The sequence below is a fragment of the Haliotis cracherodii genome, unplaced genomic scaffold, assembly GCF_022045235.1.
Source record: "Haliotis cracherodii isolate W230 unplaced genomic scaffold, xgHalCrac1.p SCAF_22, whole genome shotgun sequence".
Lineage (NCBI taxonomy): Eukaryota > Metazoa > Mollusca > Gastropoda > Lepetellida > Haliotidae > Haliotis > Haliotis cracherodii.
Genome location: NW_027266278.1, coordinates 1,049,056 through 1,075,336, shown reverse-complemented (window position 1 = coordinate 1,075,336; position 26,281 = coordinate 1,049,056). Strand labels below are relative to the sequence as shown.

General features: G+C 42.2%; 2 protein-coding genes across 2 annotated transcripts in view; one reads left to right on the top strand and one right to left on the bottom strand.

The window, feature by feature from the left end:
• Positions 1-2,204: 2,204 nt before the first annotated feature.
• LOC139471265 (zinc finger MYND domain-containing protein 12-like) lies at positions 2,205-16,452 on the top strand. The gene is made up of 8 exons (XM_071253564.1): positions 2,205-2,387; positions 4,154-4,295; positions 5,170-5,341; positions 6,453-6,622; positions 8,219-8,341; positions 9,208-9,331; positions 10,062-10,207; positions 15,848-16,452. Exons 1-8 carry the CDS (start codon positions 2,281-2,283, stop codon positions 15,950-15,952), a joined length of 1,089 nt encoding a protein of 362 aa, XP_071109665.1. The 5' UTR covers positions 2,205-2,280; the 3' UTR covers positions 15,953-16,452.
• A 3,112-nt stretch (positions 16,453-19,564) lies between these two features.
• LOC139471143 (ADP-ribosylation factor 3-like) overlaps positions 19,565-26,281 on the bottom strand; it is a 56,058-nt gene continuing 49,341 nt past the window's right edge. The window contains exon 5 of the mRNA XM_071253405.1: positions 19,565-26,177. Coding sequence (XP_071109506.1) covers positions 25,930-26,177 — 248 coding nt within the window. The 3' untranslated portion in view covers positions 19,565-25,929. The remainder of the gene's footprint in view (positions 26,178-26,281) is intronic.

Below are 26,281 nucleotides of genomic sequence, written 5' to 3'. Positions count from 1 at the left end.
TAAAGATTACCAACTCTGGCTGCCATGCTTAACATATGTGAAAACCTCAATAACTATTCAGTTATACCTGCCGGTTTATTTAGTTTCCGAAGTTTTATGGATTAACTTCAGTCTCAGATATTTCATGAAAGACTAACGTCAAAAATCGAGGACCTAAAACAATGCAGTGATATTTCAATGGGAAACTTTCATGAAGTGACGTTACTTTTGCAATTCACTCGAAGATTTGAACTCGTACAACGACATTATTATGTTTGAATATCTCATGCCTATATAAAATGCCCTGAACACCTTGATTAGATTTTTGTGGCCATTTTGCCAAATATTACAACAATTCCAATATGCGTTATCCATGTGTTTCAGTATATGTCATTAGGCTGGTTCATATCCACATTTGTCTCCGGTACATCGGATGGATTCGATAAATTCCAAAAAATAATGAAGAGATAAAACACTCGTGGGAGTAATGTGATTGGATGGCTAATTTTAGCATCGTGCTGTTGGAACCAAAACGAGGCTATGGTAGTGAACAGGTCACGGGGGTAACAGAAAGGAGATACACGGATATGTATATGGTACCCTGGCTAACCGAGGATGGGTTTACACAAATTGTTACTCTGCATGAAGATAATCTACAAGTTGTAAGGAAGTTGGATTCATTTTGCACGTCAAGGGGATAGCGCCGTAAAAGACAACTATGTTTTACCGTGAGAGGCGCCTAACGGGATCGGGTGGTCAGACTCACTGACTTGGTTGATGCATGTCATCGAATCCCAATTGTGTGGATCGATGCTCATGACATCAGTCACTGGATTATATCTTCCAGACACGACTATTTAACAACAAACAAACAAAACTATGATAGTGAGTGAGTGAGTTGGGTTCGACGCCGCTTTGAAAAGTATTACATTTATATGGTGTCGCGTCAGCTTGATGTGGGAGGAAAGCCCAACGTAGTGCACGTCTTATGTACCGACCATTTGATATAGTTTCCCCGAAAATACTGGAAAATAATAATTTTGCTTTTTACTGTGGAACAAAAACAGAAATTGCCTGCTGCAAAAATTACATCTTTGCAGGGTGTTTTTCTTTAAAGAAAATTCAGGCTCATAATTTAAAAAAACCCAAAACAAAACAACTGTTTTTGTAGCTATATAGCTGAAAAAATATCTAATCTCGATACAAAACCCAGCTTGAAAAAAGGCCACGTGAAAAAGTCACGCTAAAGTCACAGATCACTCTGGTGCAGCATGTAGTATCTCCGGGGTCCGATGCACTACTTATTATTGTCGTAAGATAACCGTGAAGATCCTGGGTAGAATAGGTCTTCAGCAACCCATGCCTGCCGTGATATGAGACTATGCTTGTCATAAGAGCCGACTAACGGGATCGGGTGGTCGGGCAAGTTGATTTGGTGGATGCATGTCATCGTTTCCCAAGCACAGATCGATTACTGACACACCGCCGTCATATAGCTGGAATATTGATGAGTGTGGCGTTAAACAACAAACAAACTTTGTGGTAAGAGCTTTGCTGAAATGACGATAGAGTGGTTGCAGTCGGTGATAGTGTTGTTGTTTTTGAAGCAATTATGGGCACTAATATTGCTTATGCTATCGATCAATGATTTGTCTGGTCGAGAGTCGATTGTTTACATACCGCCGTGAAGTACCTGCAAATATCGCTTACACTGGCGTTAAACGATAATAAATCACTTCATACCAGCCACATTCTTGGAGATGATTGAAGGATATTTATGTTAGATTTTATTTAAATTATAGCTTCCTTCATTTCCACGGATTCGATAGATTAGTTTAGCTTTTAACTTTTGATGATGGGGAAAATACAACTATATTTTGATTTTACTGTGTTTCTTACGTTTGAAGCTCGGCAAGCACAAATATGACAGCCGGCGATCTGGAATAGTGGCCGAAGCGCTACGATAGTTCACAATAAGGCTGAGGCGTTTTACGATCTATATAAGATAAACAGCTCCTTGTGTGTCATTGTAAAACAATATGAAAAACGTTTGGGAATTTGGAGAATGGCGCCAGAGACGGGTCCATTCTCCGAGTTACTCATGCTACACCGAGCAACGAAACCCGAGAATACCATTCACTTCGTTTGTCACGTTACGGAGTTGCCCGAAGGATTCCGATAGGCGATATCCGCACATGCGCATTAGCAATAGCAACGAGATAAACAACAATGGCGGAATGACAGCATGAACGAGTGAAGTAGAGTCAAAACATAGTGTTTCTTCCTGTCATTTTAGGAAACATGACACTCAATCCTTTATCAAACCCTAAGGGACTGAAGTTACTCTGTGAATTGTGTCAAAAGCCAGCCTTTATACAATGCATGCGTTGCAGAGTGACCTATTATTGGTGAGATAAAAGTTTACGTATATTTTAATATTTCTTTCTGCACGTTTATTTGTTGCCATCACTTGCCGACTTGTTTACAGTATATGACGCTTACTAGAACTTAATGATAGCATGGTGTCAAATAGCAAGTGATCCGATAATAGTAGATTCGAATGATGTTAATTGTAAATAACGATTTAGGATTTTTATATAAGTTATGATCTCGTGGACAGGTGCTCTGCAGGTGTCAGCAGTAGACCTTCTATTCCAGAATCAAAAAAACTATATAAAATTGTCTCTAGTTACCAAATAGTTCAAGTCCTTGTGCATTATTGAACGGTTTTGGAAAAGCATGTTTTGTCTGATAAAAGGATTAATTTCCTGGCTTCAAATATGATCACTCTGGCGACAAAATCACTCCACTGTTTTGTCGTCCTCGTGTTATAGGTTTTGGGATGCTTAACAAACATTCTTAATTTTCTCTCTAAACAGACGAACAATTGTAAAACATCTCACTCACTTATGGAAGACAACTTTATTTTAAAAACAAGCCATCATCCAAGTATTTATAATGTCTGTGTGATGCCACACTTCATGTTACAGTGCGAGTAATCGTGATAAACATGAAAACATATGATATCCAAAAACATAATCTGATGACGAAAGCAGTGAACTATGGGTTAACCGGTGTGACAGTAGTTTGTACTTAGTTCTGTATTGTATTCTAAAGGTGCTCCCGATTACATCTACATAGCTTCTTACTGTACAGAGTACTGTCTCTGAAATGAACATATTTTACAGATAAAAACAGTTGTTAAATAATAGTTATGAAATGTCATAAAAGGAACCCACAGACACTCTTCATTTCTTGACACTGTAGTAATCTAGACTTTACTTTACAAATATTATAGACTTGCACTGGCTGTATTTGATATATTTGTCTCAGGGTCTGTATGACAGACTTAGTGTCCCTATATAAGCTACATTCATTACATGCATTCCAGATGCTGTTTACAAGATTCTAGTGATAATGTGTAAAGCTGCACAATGTTTTAGCAATATGATGGTCAGCTGTAAATAACTGAGTCTGCACCAGGCAAGCCAATGATTGTAATTATGAGCACTGATCCGTATCGCTATGACAAGTTATCAAGTCTGGCCACCAATCCATTAAGTTGCCCAATATGACACGCATAGGTTGCTTTGGCCAGTTCCAACCCAGATTCTGTATTTGCATTAGAAGTAAGTATGTCTAAATTACAAGTTTTGTATTGTGTATTGGCCAGCCTATGTCATGTCATGTGTGCAGAGATCATATGATTCATGGGATCATGTTCTGGACTTTAGGTACCAAGTAAGTTATGCACACATCTGTATGTGAAAGGCTGATATTCTCCCGTATTTCCAAAGTTGATACAATTCCTATGAATAACAGTAAACTACGGTTATAACGACCTCAAAGGGACCCTTTTTTTAGTTCGTTATAACTGTAGTTCCTTGTAAGCAAATATACAGCAATATATATTGCAAGTGCGATCCCAAAATAAGTTTGTTATGTCCACCAGTTCGTAATAGGCGTGTTCGTTATAAACATATTTTACTATATATCAGCACCAACATTGTCACAGCTTTTTCAGAATAGATTGATCATAACTTATGTATTATAGATATATCACCAGATCATGTGTAAAAGTAAAACATATGAAAAATGAAACATCAATCTTATGGACATGATGGATGTGAGATGGTCCATCAATGACTTATGTATCTAATTTGGTGAATTCCAGTGGGGTCGAGCATCAGAAAGCCGACTGGCTCGGCATCCACGAGAAGATCTGCGACAGTCTAATCCCGCTCCGTATCAGTGCTCCCTTCCTCCCATCAAACGAAGAACGACAAAAGAGGGAGAAGGAATTATCATTAAAAAAGGTAAGCATCATAAATAAATAGAATGTACATCCATTAAGAAAATGTCACAAGAGGATTTCTCACTATGATCTTGCATCTGCACAGTCAACTCATGGATATTAAATAGATTTTGTAACGTCTTCCAGGTGACACGGAAAATAGTTCGCTATCCACCAATAAGATTTATTACCGTTTGGCTATCCACAAAAAGATTTTTTACTGTTTCTTGCGGGATTTTGTTTGTAACATCAGACTTATCCATATATACATCAGACTTATCAGTGTATTTAAAACAGTGTTATTGCAGGCTGAATGTAGTGAACACTCTGAGGCTTATACTCATTTTGCTTGCCTAAAGTCAGAACTTTCCTTTAATCTGGGAAACTCAGCAGAAATTAGTCCATGTTCAGTGAAAGACATAAAGGGTTCTTGTAGTTTTTGGGTGTGGCAGTTTAATCTGACGACCCCTTTGTTTGTTTTAAACTTTGCGGTTTAACGACAAGGACTCATAGACATTGTTTCAAATTGATGATTTAAAGATTATTCTGTAATATCATCTGAAAAGAACACAAAAAACAGGTTTTGGTTGCAGAATCAAATAGAAAGTCAAACATATATATACAGAATCAATATGTTGGACAGACACAATTCTTCTGTACTTCAGTGGAAAGTATGCTTAATCGTACATGCTGAATAAGTGGCTGTAGTACAATATCCTTTAATGTGTTTAAATTGGAATTGTTTCTTTAAACATTTAAAAGCCTTCCATCTCACCACTACTCACCTCTTTGTTTATTTCAGATGAAAACCTAAAACATTAATATATAGTTGCCTTGCGTCTGTTTACTAGATTAAAAATATGATAAAAACCAGCATCTGTCCTCGTTGTTTACAGCGGCACATGATCGACTTGACGCGTACAACAGGTCAGAAGTTGTTGTTTGAGGGAAAACATGAACAGGCGGTTCCAGCAGCGATGCAGTCACTGAGATTCTCCATCGATGTTCATGGCTTGTCCAGCATAGAGCTGGTGCCGTCATACCTCATCCTTGGAGAAGCCAGCATAGGTACATCACAACAATGTATACAAACAGGAGCAGTAGGAGATTGTGTTTGGGTTGAATTGTTTAAGAGTTGACACAATCGTCTGTATATTTACTGGGTATATGGAATATTTAGCTCCCCAGGACTGAACGTGTAGTGAGTGGGTTGGTGAATGTTGTAAGTCATGGTCCGGTCATATCAGAGTGGTCTGTAGATACCCTTGTCTCCGCCAGCCACACCAGTGTGTGATTGTATGGGCAGTGGTTCCAGTCCTCATTTAAGTTGGCATGGGTGGAAACTGGACTTTTATAATCACTTAACTCTCTTGCCTCGAGAAGATGAAATATGTTGACTAAAATGATGTCAGGGTATTGTCTGAGAAATCCCAACTGATTGCTACAGGGCTGGGTGACATTTTCAGTAGTCCTCTCCATGTTGATGTTTTGTCAGGTGTCTTGTGATAGCCAGGTGTCTAGTGATAACCAGGTGTCTTGTGATAGCCAGGGGTCTTGTGATAGCCAGGTGTCTTGTGATAGCCAGGTCTCTTGTGATAACCAGGTGTCTTGTGATAACCAGGTGTCTTGTGATAGCCAGGTGTCTTGTCATCATCAGGTGTCTTGTGATAGCCAGGTGTCTTGTCATCATCAGGTGTCTTGTGATAGTCAGGTGTCTCGTGAAAGCCAGGTGTCTCGTGATAGCCAGGTGTCTTGTCATCATCAGGTGTCTTGTCATTACCAGGTGTCTTGTGATAGCCAGATGTCTTATCATCATCAGGTGTCTTTTCTTTACCAGGTGTCTTGTCATCATCAGTTGTCTTGTCATCATCAGGTGTCTCGTGAAAGCCAGGTGTCTTGTCATCATCAGGTGTCTTGTGATAGCCAGGTGTTTTGTCATCATCAGGTGTCTTGTGATAGCCAGGTGTCTTGTCATCATCAGGTGTCTTGTGATAGTCAGGTGTCTCGTGAAAGCCAGGTGTCTCGTGATAGCCAGGTGTCTTGTCATCATCAGGTGTCTTGTCATTACCTTGTGTCTTGTGATAGCCAGATGTCTTGTCATCATCAGGTGTCTTGTGATAGCCTTGTGTCTTGTCATTACCAGGTGTTTTGTCATTACCAGGTGTCTTGTGCTCCCCAGGTTTAGGTCGATTGGCCCAGGCGGAGGAGTATCTAGCCCAGGCCCAGTGGACCGTGTTGAAGACACCGGAGTGTTCTAACGCCATCAAGTCCAAGCTCTACAGAAACCTGGGACTGCTGTACGCTGCCAAGGGAGAGTACTCCGCCGCGTTGAGGCAGTTGGCAGATGATGTGAGTATCTCAAGCGATGACTGATATAGTGTTGTCCACCAGTTTACATGATACACCAGTCTACGTGATACACCAGGTTACATGATACACCAGGTTACATGATTCACCACTTTACATGATACATCAGTTTACGTGATACACCAGTTTACGTGATACACCAGGTTACATGATACACCACTTTACATGATACATCGGTTAACATGATACATCAGTTTACGTGATACATCAGTTTACGTGATACATCAGTTTACGTGATACATCAGTTTACATGATACACCAGGTTACATGATACACCAGGTTACATGATACACAAGGTTACATGATACACCAGGTTACATGATACACCAGTTTACGTGATACACCAGGTTACATGATACACCACTTTACATGATACATCAGTTAACATGATACATCAGTTTACGTGATACACCAGGTTACATGATACACCAGTTTACGTGATACACCAGTTTACATGATACACCAGGTTACGTGATACACCACATTACTTGATACACCAGATTACATGATACACCTGTTTACGTGATACACTTCTTTACATGATACACCCCTTTATATGATACACCACTTTACATGATACACCTGTTTACATGATACACCACATTACATGATACACCTGTTTACATGATACACCACTTTACATGATACACCAGGTTACATGATACACCTGTTTACATGATACACCACTTTACATGAGCAAGAGAATAACCAGTCTAGATTATCTGCTGAAACAGATTCCATGAGGTGTAAAGGGCAAACCAGCTGTGTAAATTATAGGAATGGACCCCTGAAACACAGTGATGACCCCAGGAGTTTGTAAACACCTGGTGCTCACTTCAGTAGTGGATGTCAGCCGATAGCAGCTGATCAGCATCACAGAACATTCAAGAGATAATTGTTACAGTAGGTGTCGGGTATGATGCCCTTCTACCTCGGCCACATATTCTTACCGCTCCCTGGTTCTGGGGATGTAGCTCCCACAAAGTACCCTGGTTATACACTACCCCACTGAGACTTGCTTGCATCTGTGCGCAGCATTACTTCCTGGAAAGAGGCGGTCGGGTAGCCTAGTGGTTAAAGCATTCGCTCGTCACCCAGAAGACCCGGGTTCGATTCCCGACATGGGTACAATGTGTGAAGCCCATGTCTGGTGTCCCCCGCCGTGATATTGCTGGAATAGTGCTAAAAGCGGCGTAAAACCATACTCACTCACTCACTCACTTCCTGGAAAACAATCATTGATAAGTCTTTTTGTAACCTAAAGAAAGTGATAAGAAAAGTTGGAAACATCCTTGACAGATAAACAAGTGTTGATTGTATATTATCATCCGATAAAACATTGCACATACCTCCTTTATTTGGAACATTTATCTGGCTTTGGTCTTACCTTGTTGTGAAGTAATCATTGTGCAGATTTGCATCCTTAAGTTGCCAGAACCCACTGGTCATGGGTTCACCTCTCAGATTCACTGACAAGGCACACAATTATCAGAACAAACCCTTAACCTTGTCAATATTAAATTATTAATCTAATACTTTGAGAATTGATTGAGAATGAGATGTATTTTCCTCTGTCAGATTTATCACGCTTCTGAAGAATTTGGCACAGAGGACATTCGGACATCAGGAGGCTATTTCCACATGGCCAACGTGTTTTTCCGCCAGGGGAAGATGGACGTCGCTGACACGCTGTACAGACAGGTAGGACCGGGTGTGATCAACAGCCAGTAGCTTGTGGAGAGTTAGGGTTTGACTCATGTCATCTGGCATCTATTCCGTATCGCTGTCAAGTAGGGATCAAACATATAGCATACATGACCGCCTCCGTGGTCTAGTGGTAGAGCTTCTGCCCGGAGAACGGAAGGTCAAGGGTTTGATCCAGGGCCACGTCATACCAAAAGACGTTAAAAGATGGTACTTGTTGTTAACCTGTCTGGCTCTCGGCATTAAGGGGCTAAAACAAGGACTGGTCAGCTCGGAGTCGGTATACTGTGTCTGAGTTGGGTATTCATGTTATACTGTGGCATGGTATCTCATTGGGCTAGCACTATAAATCGGCATCAGTCCGAACTAGTACAAGCAGCCACACACGCACATGTGCATGCACATCAGTTTATATGTGCAATAAACTTGGACGCAATGTTAAACTCATTTTCACCTTATCATATCATACTGTGCCAATGTTGATGTTAAACTTGCTGAAAGTCTGTGAAGTCACTAAAGGCGAAAGGTTTGACTCATGCATAATTCCTGTTATTAAAAACTCCCGAAAAATAACTGGTGTCAAATTCTTGTAATACCAGGAATGAAGAGTAATTTGATTGGACAACTATTAGCGAATTTATCCAGACTTAAAACATTTGTATGAAGGTGAATGTTTCTGGGTATTTATCATTATTGAATGGAGATGAACTAGGCCCACACTTAACAATGAAGGATGACACCTCGGAGATTCCAAGCTTCCAATTGATGGAGTATTGGTTTATATATACGAGAAAAGTATGAGTGTAACACTCCCTTACTCCAGTAATATCTTGTGAGAGTATACGTGTATCCTGCCCCTGTAGGTGACGAGCATCTGGCACCATCACCTGAACCGCATCGTCATGTCGCGCACCAGGACCCCGGATGTACCGAAGGGGGTGGGGCCTGGGGCTGTGGAGAGGCTAGAGGAGGAGGAGGAGCCGCTAGGTTGGTGGACCACTGCGATTGTGTTCCTGCTTGTTTGCACAAATATGGAACAAATATAAATGTTCTTCAACTTACTCAAATTTCTAATTATTATATATCCCACTTTTAACCCTGTTGTCTTTCTATTACTGATTTATCACCCTCATATCACTGTTGTGTCTATTATATCCCTGTTGTCTTTCTATTACTAATATATATCCGCATCATATCCCTGTTGTCTTCCTATAATATCCTATGTTTGTGTTATATCTCTGTTGGTAGTATATACCTCTCGTATCTCTGTAGTTTACGGTTTTATCCCTGTTTTTTAATCGAATTATAACCCTATCTGTCTTATCCCTTGTCTACTCCTATAACCCTGTTTTATTCCTGTTATACACCTATGAAACAACTGTTATCCCTGTTATACTTCTATAACCCTGTTATACTCCTATAACCCTGTTTTATCCCTGTTATACTCCTATAACCCTGTTTTATCCCTGTTATACTCCTATAACCCTGTTTTATCCCTGTTATACCCCTATAGCCCTGTTCTATCCCTGTTATACTCCTATAACCCTGTTTTATCCCTGTTATACCCCTATAGCCCTGTTTTATCCCTGTTATACTCCTATAGCCCTGTTTTATCCCTGTTATACCCCTATAACCCTGTTTTATCCCTGTTATACCCCTATAACCCTGTTTTATCCCTGTTATACTCCTATAACCCTGTTTTATCCCTGTTACACAGATGAGGCACAGGAGGCTGAGGCAATCCAGGTCCTGAACGCCATGTACGACATGCGGGAACACCAGCCGAACCGTGCAGCCGAGGATCTGGCCACGGTGTGCCACGCCCTGGCCATGCTGTACTTCGTCTTCCAGGACATCAAGAGGGTGGGTGCACACACAGACAGGGTTAGTCGCAGTAGTCACAGCCCAGGGTCACATCAAGAGGGTGGATGCACACACAGACAGAGTTAGACGCAGTAGTCACAGCCCAGGGTCACATCAAGAGGGTGGGTGCACACACAAACAGGGTTAGACACAGTAGTCACAGCCCAGGGTCACATCAAGAGGTTGGGTGCACACACAGACAGGGTTATACGCAGTAGTCACAGCCCAGGGTCACATCAAGAGGTCGGGTGCACACACAGACAGAGTTAGACGCAGTAGTCACAGCCCAGGGTCACATCAAGAGGGTGGGTACACACAGTAGTCACAGCCCAGGGTCACATCAAGAGGGTGGGTGCACACACAGACAGAGTTAGACACAGTAGTCACAGCCCAGGGTCACATCAAGAGGGTTGGTGCACACACAGACAGAGTTAGACACAGTAGTCACAGCCCAGGGTCACATCCAGAGGGTGGGTACACACACAGACAGGGTTAGACACAGTAGTCACAGCCCAGGGTCACATCAAGAGGGTGGGTACACACAGTAGTCACAGCCCAGGGTCACATCAAGAGGGTGGGTGCACACACAGACAGAGTTAGACACAGTAGTCACAGCCCAGGGTCACATCAAGAGGGTGGGTACACACACAGACAGGGTTAGACACAGTAGTCACAGCCCAGGGTCACATCAAGAGGGTGGGTACACACAGTAGTCACAGCCCAGGGTCACATCAAGAGGGTGGGTGCACACACAGACAGAGTTAGACACAGTAGTCACAGCCCAGGGTCACATCAAGAGGGTGGGTACACACAGTAGTCACAGCCCAGGGTCACATCAAGAGGGTGGGTGCACACACAGACAGAGTTAGACACAGTAGTCACAGCCCAGGGTCACATCAAGAGGGTGGGTACACACAGTAGTCACAGCCCAGGGTCACATCAAGAGGGTGGGAGCACACACAGACAGAGTTAGACACAGTAGTCACAGCCCAGGGTCACATCAAGAGGGTGGGTGCACACACAGACAGGGTTAGACACAGTAGTCACAGCCCAGGGTCACATCAAGAGGGTGGGTACACACACAGACAGGGTTAGACACAGTAGTCACAGCCCAGGGTCACATCAAGAGGGTGGGTACACACACAGACAGGTCTAGACACATCAAGAGGGTGAGTGCACACACAGACAGAGTTAGACACAGTAGTCACAGCCCAGGGTCACATCAAGAGGGTGGGTACACACACAGACAGGATTAGACACAGTAGTCACAGCCCAGGGTCACATCAAGAGGGTGGGTACACACACAGACAGGTCTAGACACATCAAGAGGGTGGGTACACACAGTAGTCACAGCCCAGGGTCACATCAAGAGGGTGGGTGCACACAGTAGTCACAGCCCAGGGTCACATCAAGAGGGTGGGTGCACACACAGACAGAGTTAGACACAGTAGTCACAGCCCAGGGTCACATCAAGAGGGTGAGTGCACACACAGACAGGGTTAGACACAGTAGTCACAGCCCAGGGTAACATCAAGAGGGTGGGTGCACACACAGACAGGGTTAGACACAGTAGTCACAGCCCAGGGTCACATCAAGAGGGTGGGTGCATACACAGACAGAGTTAGACACAGTAGTCACAGCCCAGGGTCACATCAAGAGGGTGGGTACACACAGTAGTCACAGCCCAGGGTCACATCAAGAGGGTGGGTGCACACACAGACAGGGTTAGACACAGTAGTCACAGCCCAGGGTCACATCAAGAGGGTGGGTACACACACAGACAGGGTTAGACACAGTAGTCACAGCCCAGGGTCACATCAAGAGGGTGGGTACACACAGTAGTCACAGCCCAGGGTCACATCAAGAGGGTGGGTACACACACAGACAGACTTAGACACAGTAGTCACAGCCCAGGGTTACATCAAGAGGTTGGGTACACACACAGACAGGGTTAGACACAGTAGTCACAGCCCAGGGTCACATCAAGAGGGTGGGTACACACAGTAGTCACAGCCCAGGGTCACATCAAGAGGGTGGGTGCACACAGTAGTCACAGCCCAGGGTCACATCAAGAGGGTGGGTACACACAGTAGTCACAGCCCAGGGTCACATCAAGAGGGTGGGTACACACACAGACAGAGTTAGACACAGTAGTCACAGCCCAGGGTCACATCAAGAGGGTGGGTGCACACACAGACAGGGTTAGACACAGTAGTCACAGCCCAGGGTCACATCAAGAGGGTGGGTACACACACAGACAGAGTTAGACTCAGTAGTCACAGCCCAGGGTCACATCAAGAGGGTTGGTGCACACACAGACAGGGTTAGCCACAGTAGTCACAGCCCAGGGTCACATCAAGAGGGTTGGTGCACACACAGACAGGGTTAGGCACAGTAGTCACAGCCCAGGGTCACATCAAGAGGGTGGGTACACACATAGACAGGGTTAGACTCAGTAGTCACAGCCCAAGGTCACATCAAGAGGGTGGGTACACACACAGACAGAGTTAGACACATCAAGAGGGTGGGTACACAAACAGACAGGGTTAGACACATCAAGAGGGTGGGTACACAAACAGACAGGGTTAGACACAGTAGTCACAGCCCAGGGTCACATCAAGAGGGTGGGTACACACACAGACAGAGTTAGACACATCAAGAGGGTGGGTACACAAACAGACAGGGTTAGACGCAGTAGTCACAGCCCAGGGTCACATCAAGAGGGTTGGTGCACACACAGACAGGGTTAGCCACAGTAGTCACAGCCCAGGGTCACATCAAGAGGGTTGGTGCACACACAGACAGGGTTAGGCACAGTAGTCACAGCCCAGGGTCACATCAAGAGGGTGGGTACACACATAGACAGGGTTAGACTCAGTAGTCACAGCCCAAGGTCACATCAAGAGGGTGGGTACACACACAGACAGAGTTAGACACATCAAGAGGGTGGGTACACACACAGACAGGGTTAGACACATCAAGAGGGTGGGTACACACACAGACAGGGTTAGACACATCAAGAGGGTGGGTGCACACACAGACAGGGTTAGACACAGTAGTCACAGCCCAGGGTCACATCAAGAGGGTGGGTACACACACAGACAGAGTTAGACGCAGTAGTCACAGCCCAGGGTCACATCAAGAGGGTGGGTGCACACAGTAGTCACAGCCCAGGGTCACATCAAGAGGGTGGGTGCACACAGTAGTCACAGCCCAGGGTCACATCAATAGGGTGGGTGCACACACAGACACAGGGTTAGACACACTAGTCACAGCCCAGGGTCACATCAAGAGGGTGGGTACACACACAGACAGAGAGACACAGTAGTCACAGCCCAGGGTTACATCAAGAGGGTGGGGACACACACAGACAGGGTTAGACACAGTAGTCACAGCCCAGGGTCACATCAAGAGGGTGGGTACACACACAGACAGGGTTAGACACAGTAGTCACAGCCCAGGGTCACATCAAGAGGGTGGGTACACACAGTAGTCACAGCCCAGGGTCACATCAAGAGGGTGGGTGCACACAGTAGTCACAGCCCAGGGTTACATCAAGAGGGTGGGGACACACACAGACAGAGTTAGACAGAGTAGTCACAGCCCAGGGTCACATCAAGAGGGTGGGTACACACACAGACAGGGTTAGACACAGTAGTCACAGCCCAGGGTCACATCAAGAGGGTGGGTACACACAGTAGTCACAGCCCAGGGTTACATCAAGAGGGTGGGGACACACACAGACAGGGTTAGACAGAGTAGTCACAGCCCAGGGTCACATCAAGAGGGTGGGTGCACACACAGACAGGGTTAGACACAGTAGTCACAGCCCAGGGTTACATCAAGAGGGTGGGGACACACACAGACAGAGTTAGACGCAGTAGTCACAGCCCAGGGTCACATCAAGAGGGTGGGTACACACAGTAGTCACAGCCCAGGGTCACATCAAGAGGGTGGGTGCACACACAGACAGAGTTAGACACAGTAGTCACAGCCCAGGGTCACATCAAGAGGGTGGGGACACACACAGACAGGGTTAGACACAGTAGTCACAGCCCAGGGTCACATCAAGAGGGTGGGTACACACAGTAGTCACAGCCCAGGGTCACATCAAGAGGGTGGGTGCACACACAGACAGAGTTAGACACAGTAGTCACAGCCCAGGGTCACATCAAGAGGGTGGGGACACACACAGACAGAGTTAGACACAGTAGTCACAGCCCAGGGTCACATCAAGAGGGTGGGTACACACACAGACAGGGTTAGACACAGTAGTCACAGCCCAGGGTCACATCAAGAGGGTGGGGACACACACAGACAGGGTTAGACACAGTAGTCACAGCCCAGGGTCACATCAAGAGGGTGAGTGCACACACAGACAGGGTTAGACTCAGTAGTCACAGGCTCGCTTTACAAAGCAATCGCATAACTGTCGTAACTGCTACACTGTCACATAGACTTACGATTGTCGCAGTGCAGTCTCCATCAGTTCCCCAGGTGGCCCAGTGGTCACAGCACTGCAGTTCACAGTTCAGAGTTGTGTACTGTGTCAGGATCTGCTGAGTGTGGGTTTGAACCCCACTTTCGAATACATTTCAATTATTACAATAATATTACAATAGTAAAAATACTATTTCCATACTATTGCAACTTAGGTAGGCTACCTCTGTTCCAGTTGTATTGTGATAGCTTGAAAAATGCTTGTACAATCTAGCAACACTGATTTCATTGATTTCACATGATGACACCTAACACGGCCTCCATGTATGTATTGGTAGTGAGTGAGTGAGTGAGTGAGTTGGGTTTAATGCCTCTTTTAACAGTATTCCAGTTATATCATGGCGTATCAGCTTAATGTGGGAGGAAAGCCCGAAGTGGTGCAGGTCTCAGACGTTTACCACTTCGGTGAAACCCACGAGCACGGGTATGGTGCTGACAGACCTAGAAACATAGTCGGTGCGAACCGGGATTCGAACCCACAATCATAGGTTTCTGGCATGTCTAAGGGACGCAACTCTGTACAGTGAATCGTGGTGCCTTAGGCGACTGGGCCACCAGTCCCCCTTTAAGAAACAGGGTGGTGTGCAGCACTGTATTCTTTCAGAAACAGATTACCCTAATAATGTCTTCATGTGAACAAAACATGATTGTTGTGTTCATAAACTAGAGGCTCAATATATTCATACTGAATCCTACCTCATATTAGATCATTAAGATCGGCAGTATCATCTTCCTGAGGCAAGGGAGTTAACTGACTATGAAATTCCAGTTTCCACCCTTGCCGAACTAGGCTGGTATTATGGAGTTAGCTTTTGGCTGAACTAACGAGTCTATGCATAATTAGTAATAGCCACTGGTGACGATACGATCGAACCCAGCCTGGTTAGGCAAGGGTGGAAACTGGACTTTTAAAGTCAGTTAAATTCCTTGCCTTGGAAAGATGACACTGGAAATGTTTGTCAGTAACAGTCTTGAGATACCACATGTGCCACTTCAATAGGTTTACAGACTGACCGTTAACATCTGTCTAGAGTCCACACTCACATGACTGACAATAGAAATCATTGAATCAGAAACTAAATATAAGAACTAATTCTTAAACTCATTGCTTCATGTCAATATATGTAATATCTGTTCCAGGCGAAGGAGTTTGGTCGCAAGGCGGTCGTGGCCAGTGATGGTTCTGATGACAACATTTCGCGCTCCATCATTGAGTTCATGAAGATATGTGAACATTATAAGTAGGAGAGCTACATCAAGGATTGGATGTGTCGGCGCTGTCATTATTTATATAAAGTGGGGAATGTCTGATTTTCCAATACCCCGTGTGGAATTCCTTGGAACACTCTACCGGAACCTCCACTGTCCTACAGTCATCAACACCATGAGCTCCGCTGTCTGTTGCTACATTCCAACAGGGAGGCTGCAGTTACCATTTTAGGAACAAAAGTTTTTGTCTTTCTTGTCACAACTTGAAACATAGTGTTGAGAAAGTTTGGAAAATGTAACCATGTTTTTTTTCTGTTCAATGTTATATAGGAATGTGTTTTCTGTTGTAAATGGTTCGTTTCTGGGATATTAAATTTCTTGTTACACAAATTTGAAGGAATGATTGCTTGATATGAAACAGTTTAAGTTTTGAAAGGAAATGTTTACTATTTTTCCTGATTTTCTGGAGAGAACTGATTTTCATTCCGTGTAAGCATGTCATCAGTTTTCTGTATACCATGTGGCATGTTCTGTAAATAAAGTGTATTGTAAATTCTTTTCTTCTTCTATTAATCAATACAAATTGGTTGTTATGAATCTATATCTAAAGGTTGTCATCAGGACAGAATTCACCTAGGACAGACAATGTGTGATTCATGAACACGCTGAAAGCTCAAATAGTATCCTTTACTTGTAAAACAAATACTGACCAGTTATTTCCACACGTCTTTGTAATGGCAACTTTTTATATGTTGACTTGATGTTAGCGGATGGAAGGTGCTTATTTCGGTCAGGACGGTCACTACTACACCCGATATGTGCCTTGCTCCAGTAAAACTTGACATGCAGAGAATGAATGCTTTTACAACCAAATTTAACACTTTTTCTCAAATAAACATCGCCTGAATTTATCTATTGTCAGATGACCAATTAATATTAACATATCTCATTCAAAGTACTCAATAAGATATGTGCACAGGCGGATCCAGAGGGGGGATCCAGGGCTCCAGACTCCCCCTTTTGAAAACCAAATGTTGTATGGTGTAGGCAGTACAATTGACTGAGTGGATTTTAAAATTTGGACCCCTCCCTATAAAAATGCCAATCTCATTAAAATCAGTTCTTAGTTCTCGCTACCGCTAAACAAAGATCTGAAAACATCCCATTAGGGGTCACGTCAGAACGACTTTTCATTCGACCAATCAGTGCGTCGCTTACCAGATTATGAAAGTGACAGTTGGAATGTGATTTCTAATCATGCAATCTCGAAAACTTTAACATGCGGTATTCCGAACGATAGTTACGGGTTTTAACGACTGAATCCTTACAATCGAGACCATCTTTTAGCCAGAATGTTTTTATTGTTTAAGTTTCAAATTTGTAATCGAGAATTTGTTAAAATATGTTTCGAAGCGTAGTCGCCAATTTGAAACTTGCGCCGTAGAGCACCAGAAAGCTGCCTTCTGATTGGTCATTCCATTGGTCGGTCAAAGTTCGCGCAAGGTCGGTCTGACGTGACCCGTAATGGGATGTCTTCAGATCTTTGTTTAGTGGTAGCGAGAACTAAGATCTGATTTTAATGAGATTTTTAAAATGCTGGACCTGCCTTTGATGTGCATGCTACCAGAGACTATTCCAAATGTTATTTGTATTACTAAAGCGGTGCATATGATCATGTGACACAGGCCATGTTCCTGGGGTGAGATTTCCTGTTCAGATAGGCGAGGAAAGTTCTGTTTCCACTGCTTTCATTACCTCTTGACAAACCATACTGGCTTCTCATTGGATAAAAATCAAACTTTAAAAGTAGAACAGTAAACTTTGATTAAAATTCAGGAATAACATGCAATAATTGCTAAGTGGTCTCCGGCCAGTAGGACTGTGTGCGGGAATCTGGTTTCAAAATGTTGTTCCCCAAACACCAAACATCTCATCAGTTTGACGAGGGTTCCGAGTTTTACGCTGCTTCATCAGTGTCCCTGCCTGTTGACACCTCCAACAGGCCACGGCCACTTTTATATAAGGACTTAGACAAGCAAATGTATTTCAAAAGGATATTGAAAAAAGAAGACAATACTACCATTATTTCATACTATATATTCTCTGTTTATTGAATCTGTTGAGGAAAATACTTTACAATCATGTACATATTGGCTATACATATCACACACACAGCTAAAATCTGGCAGTCCTAGGGCAGAACATCAGCTCGCTGCTTCAAGAGCAAAGTACATCTACATGCTGGAAGTGAATCACAGAGCTGTACACGGACACTCACAGAAGGGGAGATGTGACAAGGGCCCTGATTGGTCCACTGGGAATAGCAAATGTTTAGTTAAAAACTTAATATATTATTATAAATTAGAATTTATTAGAAACATATACAGTGTGCATGTGACAGACAGTTATCGCATTTTCTTTCTAACACTTACATGTTATTGACTTAAGAGGATCAAGACTAATAATAGGCCATTTATATTGCGCATGTTTCGACACCACTCGGGGGCATGGTTAAAGCGCCATTATTATCCCTGGATCAGTGGGCACTTAATAATCATTCTCAGCTCCCTGGGGAGTATACAACACAAGCTGCCCCTTAGGCACTAGAAGGTTAACAACCATCTCATCACCATCTCATCCTACCTGGTACCCATTCACTGCTGGGTGAACAGAAGCACTTTTCGAACAAAGTTAGGAGGATCAAGAAGATATACAGACTGAAACATTGAGCAAACAATGAAGTTTTCACCATGTTTGTATTGTCTTTCCGTTGATTTCATTAGAAAATTGGTCTGGATCGAAGATTTTTGCAACTTTGGTACCATGGTTTCTGACAACCTATAAATCAACAATTGTGGCCCACCCATCTCGGCCACACCTCTACAGTTGTTGTTGTAGCCTTACATGCAAGCGTTGAAAAGAACAATGTCTAACTGTCATATAAACACGTCAGATCGTTTTCATTTCAATCTCAAAGTTTGTCTCCTATATAAGGTAGATCTGATGGGCCCAACAGGGTCACCTTCTGTAACCTTATCTTTTTAAAAGACAATGCAAAGCCAAGGCAAAATATGCCACTGACGCTTCTTGACCAAAACATTTTTCTGTTGCACTTTTCTGTCAGCATCATGGCAACAAGGCAATATGGCAACAACGTCTTGCAGTTTGTATTTAATCAAGTCAAGACCTGCAAACCAGTGGCTGACAGCATGAACAACCCATTGCCAAGCGCAATGACAACTGAAAGGATCTTTTGTCACATGGTCATCATTCTAGTCACTATCCATACTTAGCAGCCATTTTGTCCAACAGATCCTCATTTAGTCCCCTCTACAGGAGGGTAGTGATGTGTTTCGGCCCCAGGGATCCCAGGAGCCACTGTGGAGGATTCTTGTGTCCTCCGTACATTCCCAACAGACAACACCAGAAGACCTAAACCCCTGTCTACTGTCATCCTGCACTAGACTCAGTCCACGACACATACATGAATGTGTTGAGCAAGTTGAGCTCACTACACGTAATTGTGTGAGGCAAGTTTTAGCAATCATTATCTGTGGTGGCCACTATGTTCATGTCTCTAAATGTTCTTGTTTGTTTGTTGTTTAAGGCCACACTCAGCAATATACCAGCAATATGACGTTGGTCTGGACCAGACAATCCAGTGATTAACATCATGAGCATCGATCCACCCAATTGGGATAGGATGACATGCATCAACCAAGTCAGCGAGCCTGACCACCCGATCCCGTTAGTCACCTCTTATGACAATCATAGTCACCTTTTACGGCAAGCATTGGTTGCTGAAGTCTAAATTTTTTTCTAAAACATAATTTTCTACTAAAGTCTGATAAGTCCATTATAAATTGGTGATTAGATTTCATCCCGCTGACTACTAAACACCCCACGTCATATCGCCACTGATCTCTCCGTGTGATCCCTTCTGTCATGACTTGACATCACAGTCCAGAATCATCACTGCTTCTGAATCCCATCCATCAACAGTTAATGTACACAAAGGCCTTGAAAAGTCTGTTGTGTTGCCTTGTATTTTTTTTTACAGTGAGGATGACAATCTGATACCCAATTTAATGTACCTTACTATACAGGCCAGTACATCTTCCCGAGGCAAGGGTGGTTCATTACGCGATTTTGATTGGATTGTGCGTAGACTCGTTAGTGGCCGGTAATAATAATCAATAGGTTAAAGTTTAGCATGTTCAAGTTATCATTTAGAGAATGACAACAAACTACAAAGTACTGAGAAGCAGTATTTCATTGCTTCAGCATACCATCAGCATTGAGAGGCAGTATGATGTCATACCATCAGCACTGAGAGGCAGTATGACGTCATACCATCAGCATTGAGAGGCAGTATGATGTCATACCATCAACACTGTGAGGCAGTATGACACCATACCATCAGCATTGAGAGGCAGTATGAAGCCATACCATCAGCTTTGAGAGGCAGTATGACATCATACCATCAGCATTGAGAGGCAGTATGACGTCATACCATCAGCATTGAGAGGCAGTATGACTCCATACCATCAGCATTGAGAGGCAGTATGACGTCATACCATCAGCATTGAGAGGCAGTATGATGCCATACCATCAGCATTGAGAGGCAGTATGACGTCATACCATCAGCATTGAGAGGCAGTATGACACCATACCATCAGCATTGAGAGGCAGTATGACGCCATACCATCAGCATTGAGAGGCAGTACATCATATTGCCTTGTGAGGTTTGATAAGGGCTGTGAAGAATTGTCAAACTTACCAGTAGGGTAACCATCTTAATCATCATAAAGTCTACCCAACAGTACCTGATGTTATTTAGAAGTCCAAAAGTTGCAGGTGTTGAAAAGGAAAATGACAGTTATGTCATTTTAGTACTTTTGATATCTTGTAAAACACAATCTTCTTCAAGTTTCCACATATTTGTAATTCTGTATTTCTTGTGGACCAAAATGGGTCTTTAATGACAGTTCCTCATTACAATCTTGAAATCAACACAAGTTCACATACAAAACATACAAACTTGACTATCGTGACGTCAACAAATGCTGTAATTATTAGAATGACTTTCTTTCTATTCTAAGGAATTATATACAACACAGACTTGTAAACGAAGTGTACAATGTTGACAGTGCTTGTGTAAACACATATATATCTACTGGTGACACTAGTGAAGTTGCTATGAGTGTAGAGGCAATGAGATTCACTGTGTAAGGCCATAATTAGTCCATTTGCAGGATTACAAATCTTCCAACCCTATTTACATCAAAAACTGAAAATACAAAATCGGAATAGATACTTATTATTTCCAGTGACATGTCACAAAAGCATACAATGGTCATATACAGTCAAATCAAACAGTTGTGGCCGGCTCCGTGAAAAATAACTAGAGTTGTGTCCCTTGATACACAGACTTTGCAAAAATTACCTCCCTTTGTCTTCCATGAAGCGCTCACATTTTGAACACTTTTGAAAATACAAAATACGGAGGTAAATGTTGATGGCCATCATTTAATACCCTCCCATTATTGGCTGAAAATATCCATGATCTACTACAAAAAACAGAATGAATACAATAAGAGCTTCTCTAGGAAAACATCAGTATCAGTATTCTACCTAGGAAACATGTGATCAGTACATACAAAAGCACACAGAATCACATAATCCTCAGCTACCCAGTGTACTACAGCCCCATTGTGATGTAGTGTGACATAAGTCAGGGAACCGCCTGTCACCAGGACTCCTTGGCGTATTGAATGATACAATGCTGAAACCAGCAGGCCTATCACACAACATTGGAACTCTGTACAGGGGACATAACTCTTGTATCATATCTTGAAAGCAGATACAGTCAAGTCTCGTTAATTCGACACTCAGTAATCTGATTAAATCTGTGATATTTAGACCCGTTAATCCGACAGTCTATCACTTGGACTCCGACACATCTAATTTGCAACGAATTACCGAAATAACTCATTCATCTGTCTTTTTAATCTGACTTTGTGGTCATCTGCCTGTGAGATTGGTTGGTTGGTTGGTTTGTTGTTTAACGCCGCACTCAGCAATATTACAGCTATATGACCGCAGTCTGTAATTAATCGAGTCTGGACCAGGCAATCCAGTGATTGACATCATGAGCATCGATCTATGTAATTGGGATCGATGACATGCATCAACCAAGTCAGCGAGCCTGACCACCCAATCCCGTTAGTCGCCTTTTACAACAAGCATAGTCGCCTTTTACGGCAAGCATGGGTTGCTGAAGACCTATTCTACCCCGGAATCTTGTATGTGAGACGAGTCAGCTAGTAGCTGCATATTACAATCGCTGCAGATATAAACTTGTTTAACAATAAACAATTAATACTTTAAATAAACAAAACAGGATTTTAAGAAATCACATGCTTAGATTACCTCAATCTAAAAACAATCGTAACAATGTAACAAAACAATATGAATATTTCATTTTCATTTTTTTATCACAACATGTTTGTATCATTATCTATCATGTAGTTGTCAGATTTTGTATCACGAACGTTGATACTAAATAATTTTATTTATCTGACTACTCATTAAGCCGACATAATCATATGCAAACAACCATGTCGTATTAACGGGACTTGACTGTATGAAGAATATTAAATACAGTGATCCCTCGTTACAACGCTACCTTCGGGGTCCAAACAATTGATGAGCGTTATAGATGATCAGCGGTTTAACGAAGGTCGAGTCGTAGGTGGTTTGTATATATGCAAATAAACTTATGAGGAGGGTACTGAGTAGAGAGATCAATGTAGGGAGGTGTCAGTTCAAATGCAGCAATGGGTCCAGGGCATTCATCATTAAAGGATGGAGATATAGTACCCTGAATGACCGAGGATGACTGGCATATTGTATATATTCATCTGACTGGTGTTGTCAATGTTGTTTTCTCATAAATGTTTCAAAATTGATTAATATGTAAACATGGAATTAGCGGAACCAAACATCTGAGATCAACATAAGTCTGGGAATTGTGTTTATGTAGAAAATAAACAAAAAGCTGGATTTGCATCAAGTTACATTTGTGAATACCAAAGACAGTTTACATTTTAAAAACATTACATACGCATTTTTTCCAACTCCTGCTAAACAATAACTGACGAACTTTGACAGGTAAACACAATTTCAATCCACTAGTTACACAACTGAATCAACAATTGTTGCAAATATGTAAATATAAGCACCAAGAGGCATCAAATTGTAAAATACTATTGATAACCTGTCTCATAAAAATCTATAAAATTATAAACTTTAGAAAAAAGGTTGGCTACACATATTAAGGTTTGAACTAACCTAAAACTCATAATTATCAATATAAATGTGATAAACAAGGTACAAAATAAGAAATAATTTACAATGGCATGTACAATGGTGACAGTGATTTAAAGCTTGAAAATATATGAAAAAATATACATCTAAATAATGTTCTACTGCAAAAGGTTTTTATAAGGCCAGTCCAATTCTTCATATTTTGTTTTACCCAAACATTCAAAAAGAAATTTGTTGGGAGGATTAACTTAATGTGAGTTAACAGATGAAGTACATAAGGATAATAATTTGAAGCGAATTTCTTACAGCAAGAAAAAAAAGATCTGGCTCTAAAAGTGTTTTTACATTTTAAGTAGCATTTGCCAACAGCAACAGTGATCACGTAGTCATGATAAATGAAAAATGTTTATTAAAACTATGTAGACTACATTCTGATTTACATGGAAAGTGAAATAATAATAATAATAATAATAATAATAATAATAATAATCATCACATGCAAGGTGAACATTCCGATGATCTATCATTGTTAATGAAGTCAATCGGTACAATGACCTTGAGTCAAGGGACTCTTTATCATTGACCTTTAAACTTTGACCTTCATACAACAAAATGTAAAAGGGATCAATTTGGAAAGTTTGATTTATTTTATTTTTCTAATGTTGATGTCACAAAAATGCTAGAATCTGTACTTTCCTAAGAAAGTGTTATCCCAAATAAAATATTTGTAACATTTGAATTAGACACGGCATGAAATATACGTCAGAAGAGTCACACAGATTATTGTTCATACATTGTGTTAAATAAATCTGTATCACATATGACAAGGCATCGTAACGTCGCTGCAGATGGAGCACCACTGATGACTGCAATCATGTGCCTCATCAGAATATCAAAGACATCTTCAGATGGTAACACACCTGTAGCAAATATACATTCTGATTAAAGCGCTCATAAAATATCTGAATGAAGCATCCATAAAATATCTGAATGAAGCATTCATAAAATATCTGAATGAAGCGCTCATAAAATATCAGTACTGTGGCTCAGGCTTTGTGAGAGTTGGTTTCAAGTCACTTTGAACAATATTTCAGCTATCGGTATGAACAGTAAATTATGGAAGTATATACATATATACTCTTTTCAGTTTAAACTGAATTTGTTTGTCATGCAGTCAGATTTACAAATATAGAGTCTGCATGGAATATCGTACACTGGAACAGAAAAGAAAAGCAAAATTTTCTTGAAGGTCAAACGTCCCATTGGCCGAAAAGCTGCTTGACCTTTACCCCTCGGTCGTATATTTCTGACAGAGCAGCACTGGTTATGTCTGCTATGCTCTCTGTGCTGTGATACATTTTAAATATTTCAAATTATTTATAATAAAATTTGTTAATTTCAAATGATCAGTTTGGTATTTGAGGCATATTAATGAAAGACAATTTTGTGTGAAAAAATTACCCTCATTTGTGAGTAGTGCCTTACAAACCATTGTAGCACTGCATGTCGGTTTAATGTTGGAGGAAAGGGAGGATTTTACGTTTAGATGTTTTAAACTTTGGGAAACAACAAACATAGTTCACTAAGCAAAGATCAGCAGATCCTGCTAAAGCCAAGGTGTACAACACCACACCACAGGCTGCTAGGATTATCTATTTGTTGGAGAGGGAGTGAGCACTCTTTTACGCCACATTTAACAATATTCCAACAATATTTCAGCAATATCATGGCAAGGACACCAGAAATGGACATCACACATTGTACTGATGTGGGGAATCGAACCCTTCCTATTGGCATGATGAGCAAACACTTTAACCACGAGGCTACCAGCCCGGTCCAGTTTGTTGAAGAAGATACACACCAAGTTAACATGTTCAGTTAATACATCATCATGTGCTGGTCAGTCTGGTTCATATGGAATTTTCTTGTAGTAGTGAGTGTTGTGTTTCTTTTGTTGGTCAGTATATTCCTTTGTTCCCAATCATCCACACCCAGATCGGTTTCCTTCTGTTGGCGTCAGTGTGTTCACTCACTGATGAGCCATCGTCCAAAGTATTGCGAATATTGTCCAATGTACGGATATTATAGAAAATAGATAAACATTGCTTGCTCTCTGTCTAAAATGCCTTATTAGGAGAAGTGCTGGTATAGAGGGGTTTGTGGTTTACACAGAGTCAGAACAAGGCTCTGTCTGGACCTGCCCACCAAGTCAGAGCAATGAGCACAAGCAAAGACTATCCTACATCTGTGGTAAGGCATAACATTGAGCAAGGGAGCCCTGGGCCCATTCCAGAAAGCGATCTTTGCGCTAAGATGATTGTAATTCCAAAACTTTAACCTGACTAATGACAGTCGTAGAAGTACGATCACTTCGTGGAACAGGACCTGGTTTCGAGAAATGCATGTTTAGATGGGTGTAGAGTTAACTGGATGACTAGACGCTCCAACAGACAATCCCAATAATCTTTGATCAATTGTTATATCCATGACCAATTCTGTGAAAGGTTTTTACAATCCTCCTTGCCTCGAAGTCTGTGAAAAGACACACTGTTCATGAGATGCACACAAAACTGTACAATGTCAGTAGGTCTGCTGCACGCAGACTCTCCAGGGCTGAAAGTAGTGAAGGCATCACAGCCCCCCTTGTCTTACAGAGACTCACCCACAAGGGTTCTCTGACTCTGTCACGGTGACTCCCGACCCCCCTCAGCCCGATTTGTCCTTAGAAATAGGCACTTAATAGCACTGTAGGCCCGTGAACAGTAGTCCATCCCGTGCTCTAGAGTCTCCGTGCCCTCGGGGGTGGCGACCTCGGGCGGAGGCATGGGCGTGGCCAGGGCTTTACGGGCCTGGGCAGAGCCTAGTTTACATGCCAGCCAATCCAAGGCCGGGTACAAACCGTCACCTTTCACTGCACTCACTGGCATTATGTCTGGAAAAGAAAGTAATACAAAATTGAAGCAAGCATGAAATACTCATATATCCCCCCGCCAATACCGCCATACAGTCAAAGTTGTTGCCACAGAAACGCAAAAA

What these genes read in the sequence shown, in the direction of transcription:
- LOC139471265 (XM_071253564.1), top strand. Translation starts at nt 2,281, where the DNA reads ATGACACTCAATCCTTTATCAAACCCTAAGGGACTGAAGTTACTCTGT. An exon ending in TGCAGAGTGACCTATTATTG is followed by an intron (nt 2,388 to 4,153) that starts GTGAGATAAAAG and finishes GGTGAATTCCAG; the next exon opens with TGGGGTCGAGCATCAGAAAG. An exon ending in AGGAATTATCATTAAAAAAG is followed by an intron (nt 4,296 to 5,169) that starts GTAAGCATCATA and finishes CGTTGTTTACAG; the next exon opens with CGGCACATGATCGACTTGAC.